This window comes from Capricornis sumatraensis, chromosome 20 (genome assembly GCF_032405125.1).
Source record: "Capricornis sumatraensis isolate serow.1 chromosome 20, serow.2, whole genome shotgun sequence".
Classification (NCBI taxonomy): domain Eukaryota; kingdom Metazoa; phylum Chordata; class Mammalia; order Artiodactyla; family Bovidae; genus Capricornis; species Capricornis sumatraensis.
In genome coordinates this window covers 62348012-62354112 of record NC_091088.1, presented here as the reverse complement: position 1 = coordinate 62354112, position 6101 = coordinate 62348012, and the positions used below count along the sequence as shown (strand labels likewise).

Genomic DNA, 6101 nt, shown 5'->3' with positions numbered 1-6101 from the left:
GTTTTGTGGACAATTTCATGTGTAGAGGAGGGGAGGCAAGGGGAGGGAGACCAAGGAGGAGCCTCCTGCAGTATCCAGGAGAGAGACATGGTTCAGACCAGGGTCGCAGCTGTGGAGATGCTAAGGATTGTTGGGCTTCTGGGTCTGTTTTGAAGCTACAAACAGGATTTGCTCCATTCTAGTTGGATGTATGGGGTTTGAGGTTTGAGGACATGCCCCAGGTGCATTCTCAGTGGGGCATTTGGAGGAAAGGTTGGGACCTTACATTGCAATTTGGAATCACCTACAGGGAGAGTTAAGAGGGATGGAGAAAGCAGCCCAGTGTCCTGGGACACAAAGCTCCTGCCCTGAGTAGCTGGAGGGACAGAGCTGAGAGAAGCAGGTTTGGGAAAGGGAATCAGGAATCTGGGGTCTGCGATGCCTGTCAGACAGCTGAGTTGCACTGGCACCTAACTGGTGTTATAGACAGTAAGCATGGGAGTCACATAAAATGATTCCACACTTTATGGGAAATCCTGGAAACAGGATGAACTGCTCAGAAGGTACTGCACTATGATAGTCCAGCCCAGAGATGATGGTGCCCTGGAGGAGAGGGACTCAGTCTGGTGGGTTCTTATGGGTTCCCCTGGCAGGTGGGTCCAAGAAGAGAGGGAATCATGGCTGGGTGGGGAGAAATGAGGTGGGGGGAACAGAAGGAGTCAAAGATGGGCTGATCCATCTCTTGATAAAGCCACAGAAGCTTTATCAAGAGGATACCTGCCCTGCCTTTCAGAGGATACAATCGGGACCCATTCCTAGAGACAGCATCCCACCCCCACCAAAGTGAAATTCAGTTGGTCTTTCCTGTTTATCCCCCTTCCCCTAACAGAACTGCTGGCAGTCCCCTTGCCTCCTTCTGTTCTTAGATCATTGACCCTCCCCAAGCTCTCTGAGCAGCCCTGGAAGCCCAGGTCAGCGACCTGTCCTTCTGATCAGGGTTATAAGAGGGGTGGCTTCCCTGGAGACTGTGAAACGGGTCCTTAATATGCACCTCCATCCCTCCAAACAATCTGACCTAACTTGCCTATCTCTCCCTCTCCCCTCCACCCCTCACCCCCAACCAGCTACTTCTCTCTCCTTGGTGTGTAATGGATGTAATCCAAGAAGCCTTCCTGGAGGCACTAGCCTCCTTAAACCTTCCAGGGTCAAACAGTTGACCCTTGAACAACATGAGTTTGAACTGCTCCACTGAGACTCAGACATTTTTTTTTTTCCCAATAAATACATACAATACTACACCGTCCACAGTTTAGTTGAATCCTTGGACTTGGATCAGGGAAGATATGGAAGGCCGACTGCAAAGTTATGTGGAATTTGGTTGTACTCCCAATCCTCGCATTGTTCAAGGGTCAACTGTATACATATAGCCCTCCCTTACTCTGGAAGATGGAGAAGGAAATGGCAACCCACTCCAGTATTCTTGCCTGGAGAATCCCATGGACAGAGGAGCCTGGCAGGCTACTGTCCAAGGGGTCGCAAGGGTCGGACACGACTTAGCGACTAAACTACCAACTACTACAACTACTCTGGAAGAAGCCTACCTGGTCCCCACTATTCTCGGCAGGGACACTACCCTCTGCAAGCAACGACCCGGAATCCGGAATCCACGTGTAACCCGCCTCCCCTCTCCACCCATCCAGGAGAAGCCGACACCTCCTGCCTCTCCAGGACCCCACGATGCCCGCCCCGCAGTGCGCCTCTTGCCACACGGCGCGCGCCGCCCTCCGCCGTCTGCGCTCGGGCCAGGCGCTGTGCGGCGCCTGCTTCTGCGCCGCCTTCGAGGCCGAGGTGCTGCACACAGTCGTCGCGGGCCGCCTGCTGCCTCCCGGTGCCGTGGTGGCCGTGGGCGCCTCGGGCGGCAAGGACTCCACGGTGCTGGCGCACGTGCTGCGCGAGCTGGCCCCGCGCCTGGGCATCTCGCTGCACCTCGTGGCGGTGGACGAGGGCATCGGCGGCTACCGGGACGCGGCGCTGGCGGCTGTGCGGCGGCAGGCGGCGCGCTGGGACCTCCCGCTCACCATCGTGGCCTACGCGGACCTCTTCGGGGGCTGGACGATGGACGCCGTGGCCCGCAGCACGGCTGGCTCCGGCCGCAGCCGCGCCTGCTGCACCTTCTGCGGGGTGCTGCGGCGCCGCGCGCTGGAGGAAGGGGCGCGCCTCGTGGGAGCCACGCACGTCGTGACCGGTGAGCGCAGGCGTGGCCCAGAGGAGGCGTGGCCCAGAGGAGGCGTGGTGGGAGGGGCGCATGCGCAGGATAGGGCACTGGAGTGCATGCCTAGGTGGTAATGGGGACTATGAATGGCCTAGAGGAAAGAACCGAACTTGGAGAAGGGGATGTGCGCATGCTCCAGCATGGGGCCGGAAAGTACAGAAGGTTACTGCCAGGGTGGTGGGGGCAGGAGGAAACGGGATGAGCTGGGGATCACAAAGACTTTGGGTCTTGGCCGCTCTCTTGGTCTGCACAGCTTGGCAGGAGGGTGGGAGGTGGGAGAAGCGAGTGGCAGGAGTTAGTCTCTGGGTATCAGGTCTTTGAGTCTTTGCTTATCTTTAATCGTCTCGAATACTCTTGGTCTCATGGCCCCCAGCTGTCTCTCTTCAGAATCCATCTCTATCGCTGGAAAGTATCTCTCTGCCTCATAACTTCTTTTTCTTGTTGGCACCTCTTCTTTTCCACAACTATCTTTTCTTCTCTCGCTCTCATCCATTCCTTCAACAAACAACCACTGGGTTTCTACTAAATGCCAGCTCCAAGCTGTTAATATATAGAGTACACACTATACACATTTATATTATATATGCTCACATGCTCACCGGGCTATGGCTGAGAATACAGCGATGCCCGGGACAGACCTAAGCCCACCCTTTTGCGCAGTCCAAATATAAAATGATAGACGATCATAAATGCCATTGGGAAAAATTACATGGAGCAAAAAGAGGACCTTATGGTGTGGAGAGAGGGGATGAGGGAGGGCTTTTGAGATGGGGGGCTCTGATGAGGAAGTGAAGAGGAGTGATGTTTGAGCGGGGTGGAGGTTGTTCCAGGCAGAGGGAACCATCTGTGCCCAGGCCACTTTGAGGGGCCCCAGGAAGACCAGAGCAGTGGGCGGAGTTCAGATCCACTTTCCCCTTTTGATGGTGAGGCGTTAACATCTGATCCTTTGAGCAATGGGGAAATGGGTGGGTAGGGCAGGGGTGAGGAGCCTGGGTTGGAGAGGCAAGGGCGGAGCAAAGGAGATGAGCCTGGAGGGTGGCAGCTGTGGGTGGTCCCGGTGAGAGAATGGTTGTGAGAATCAGTGCTTTTTTTTTTAATGCTGTGTAAATATTCCCTTACTTTGTCCCTGGTCCCTCTAAACAAAGGTAACACCAAAACATTGCAGTCTGTGCCATCAAAGGCACTTGTGTCCACAACCATGAGTTTTCTATGGCTGCTGTAGCAAATCACCACAAATCCAGTGGCTTAAAACAACACAAATGAGGAAAAACAGCAACACGAATGTGTTAGGTTGCAGTTCTGGAGATTAAAGTTCAGGCAGAGGTCTCACTGGTTGGCATTCCTCTGAAGAATCTACTGAAAAGTCCATTTTCTTGCCTCTTCCAGTTTTTAGAGGCTACCTCTTGGAGGCCTCCTTCCTCCAGCTTCAAAGCCAGCAGCTGAGTCCTCATCTTGCATCGTCTGACCTTGCTTGTGTTCCCACATCTTCCATCCCGACTCTTTACCTTTAAGGACCCCTGTCATTACCCTGGGGCCCACTTGGCAAAGCTGGGCTGCTCTCCCTATATTAACATCAGCTGATTACTAACCCTCATTCTATGCGCAATCTTTCTCTCTTTCACCATGGGACCCAATATATTTTCAGGTTGAGGGGGTGGGGGATTCTGCTTACTACAACAGTCCTGTTTCCCATCTGCATTAAATGACTTCCGTGTAGTCTGAAGTACATGTTTTTGTTGGGGGGGCGGGTTTCTTGGGCCTGTGGGATCTTGGTTCTCCCAACTAAGGATTGAACCTGGTCTCGGCATCCAAAGCACAGGGTCCTAACTACTGGACCACCAGAGAATTCCCTGAAGTACACTTTTCATTGAGACTGAAATGACAGTCTTCCCGACCCACCATCAAACCCAGGTCTCCAGCCCTGCATGCAGATTCTTTACTTACTGTGCCACAGAGGGAGGCGCTGAAATGATAGTTGTAGCCTAAAGGACTTTCACTCGCTAGCAGAGGGCCTGGTCTGCGATAAGTGGGGGCTAAGTGAGGCACTCCGGGTTGCTCCACGGGAGCCTGGGTGCGTCGCCCTCTCATTTCTCGCCGGGTCCCCCCGCAGCCTCCCCGAGGCCGTCCCGCGGTGCCCCGGGGTCTCCTCCCGCGGCCCCCCGGCCCCGGCCCCCTCCTCACGGCTCCTGTCTCCCCTCTCCCAGGACACAACGCGGACGACATGGCGGAGACGGTGCTCATGAACTTCCTGCGGGGCGACGCGGGCCGGCTGGCGCGGGGCGGGGGCCTGGGCTCCCCGGGCGAGGGGGGCGCCCTGCCGCGCTGCCGCCCGCTGCAGCTGGCGTCGCAGAAGGAGGTGGTGCTGTACGCGCACTTCCGCCGCCTCGACTACTTCTCCGAGGAGTGCGTGTACGCGCCCGAGGCCTTCCGCGGCCACGCGCGCGACCTGCTCAAGATGCTGGAGGCGGCGCGGCCGTCGGCGGTGCTGGACCTGGTGCACTCGGCCGAGCGCCTGGCGCTGGCCCCGGCCGCGCGGCCCCCGCCGCCCGGCGCCTGCTCCCGCTGCGGGGCGCTGGCCAGCCGCGCGCTCTGCCAGGCCTGCGCGCTCCTGGACGGCCTGAACCGCGGCCGGCCCCGCCTGGCCATCGGCAAGGGCCGCCGGGGGCTGGACGAGGAGGGACCGCCGCGGGAGCCACAGCCGTCCCGACCGCCGACTTCCGAGCCTGTCCCCGACTTCTAGAGACTGCAGTTCCCCGCGGGGATCCGGCGCCGTGGGGGCGCGGGACCGCCTATAAATGACACGGAATGAACCCGCGTTACCTGAGCCCGGGCTTCGTGTGCAGCTGGGAGAGAGACGGAACCTGTTACCTGCGATCCTGCAGACGCTGGGGCTCTGGGCTCCTGGGGCTGGGGCCCGGGGACTCCTGGGTCTCAGGGAGGAGAGCACTAGACGACCTTCCATTCCTGAGCGAGTGGGAATTAGGGGGCTGCTTGCCTGTACCTCTGTGGGGTTCTGGACGTGCTCAGATAGCCCTAACCCTTCTCGATCGCCTACTGCCCGCCTGATGTTCGTGTTTGCCTGTAGTAGGCTAAGCACAACCAGGCAGCTGGATGGACATGTCAGTTACAGCACTCGTGGTGTTTCCGTGTGAGCGCTGTGTGTACTGCAGGCGCTGGGCCATCTCACTTCACCCGCACCACGATCTTATTGGCTGTAGCCCGAGGCCCATCACTGGCCTGAGGTCACCTCTCTGGAGCCCCACCTGGGGACTCACGCCCAGGTCCACCTGGGGCTCTTCAAGACGGTGGATCCTCATCCCCACTACCACCTGAATCTCTGACGGATGAAGAGCAACTGGGGCGGCTCTCCAGACTTCAGATTCTAGAGGCAGAGCTGGGTGAGCTTGGGTGAGTGACTTAACCTCTCGAATCTTCCATTTGCTCCGCTGAAAATGGAATCAAGGCCTCCCATCAAAGCACTGTTGTGAATGTTTAATAAAGCGCTCAATAAATGTGTCCGACTTGGCTGTTCACACTAAGGTTTGGCCACAAGGGGAGCGCTCGATTTCAGGGTTGCCGCCCTGCCGATCCAGACAGGCGTGAGGCTCGGAAACTGCCTGCCTGACTCCTGAGGAGGCTTGGTGTCCTCAGTCCCACCTCCAAGTTTTGCTGGACTGCTCCTTTTTTAGAAATGCCCTCCTTTCCCATCTTTCTGCCCACATCCTCCAGGGGCCTCCTGAAAGCGTTCCTGAATCTCCTCCCACCCTGCCCAGCCCAGGACATTGGGAGTCTCCCAAACCCCAGCCGCTGGGTCCTGTCCTCTGGCCATCCACACTCTTTGGGTCTCTCT

At 57.5% G+C, this 6101-nt stretch overlaps 1 protein-coding gene across 1 annotated transcript; it reads left to right on the top strand.

Annotated features, from left to right (window-relative positions):
* The first annotated feature begins 1716 nt into the window (after window positions 1-1716).
* LOC138096351 (cytoplasmic tRNA 2-thiolation protein 1-like) lies at window positions 1717-5706 on the top strand. The gene is made up of 2 exons (XM_068992506.1): window positions 1717-2224; window positions 4456-5706. The coding sequence occupies exons 1-2, from the start codon at window positions 1717-1719 to the stop codon at window positions 4989-4991; spliced, it is 1044 nt and encodes a 347-aa protein (XP_068848607.1). The 3' UTR covers window positions 4992-5706.
* The last annotated feature ends 395 nt before the right edge of the window (window positions 5707-6101 follow it).

What these genes read in the sequence shown, in the direction of transcription:
- LOC138096351 (XM_068992506.1), top strand. Translation starts at nt 1,717, where the DNA reads ATGCCCGCCCCGCAGTGCGCCTCTTGCCACACGGCGCGCGCCGCCCTC. An exon ending in AGCCACGCACGTCGTGACCG is followed by an intron (nt 2,225 to 4,455) that starts GTGAGCGCAGGC and finishes CCCCTCTCCCAG; the next exon opens with GACACAACGCGGACGACATG.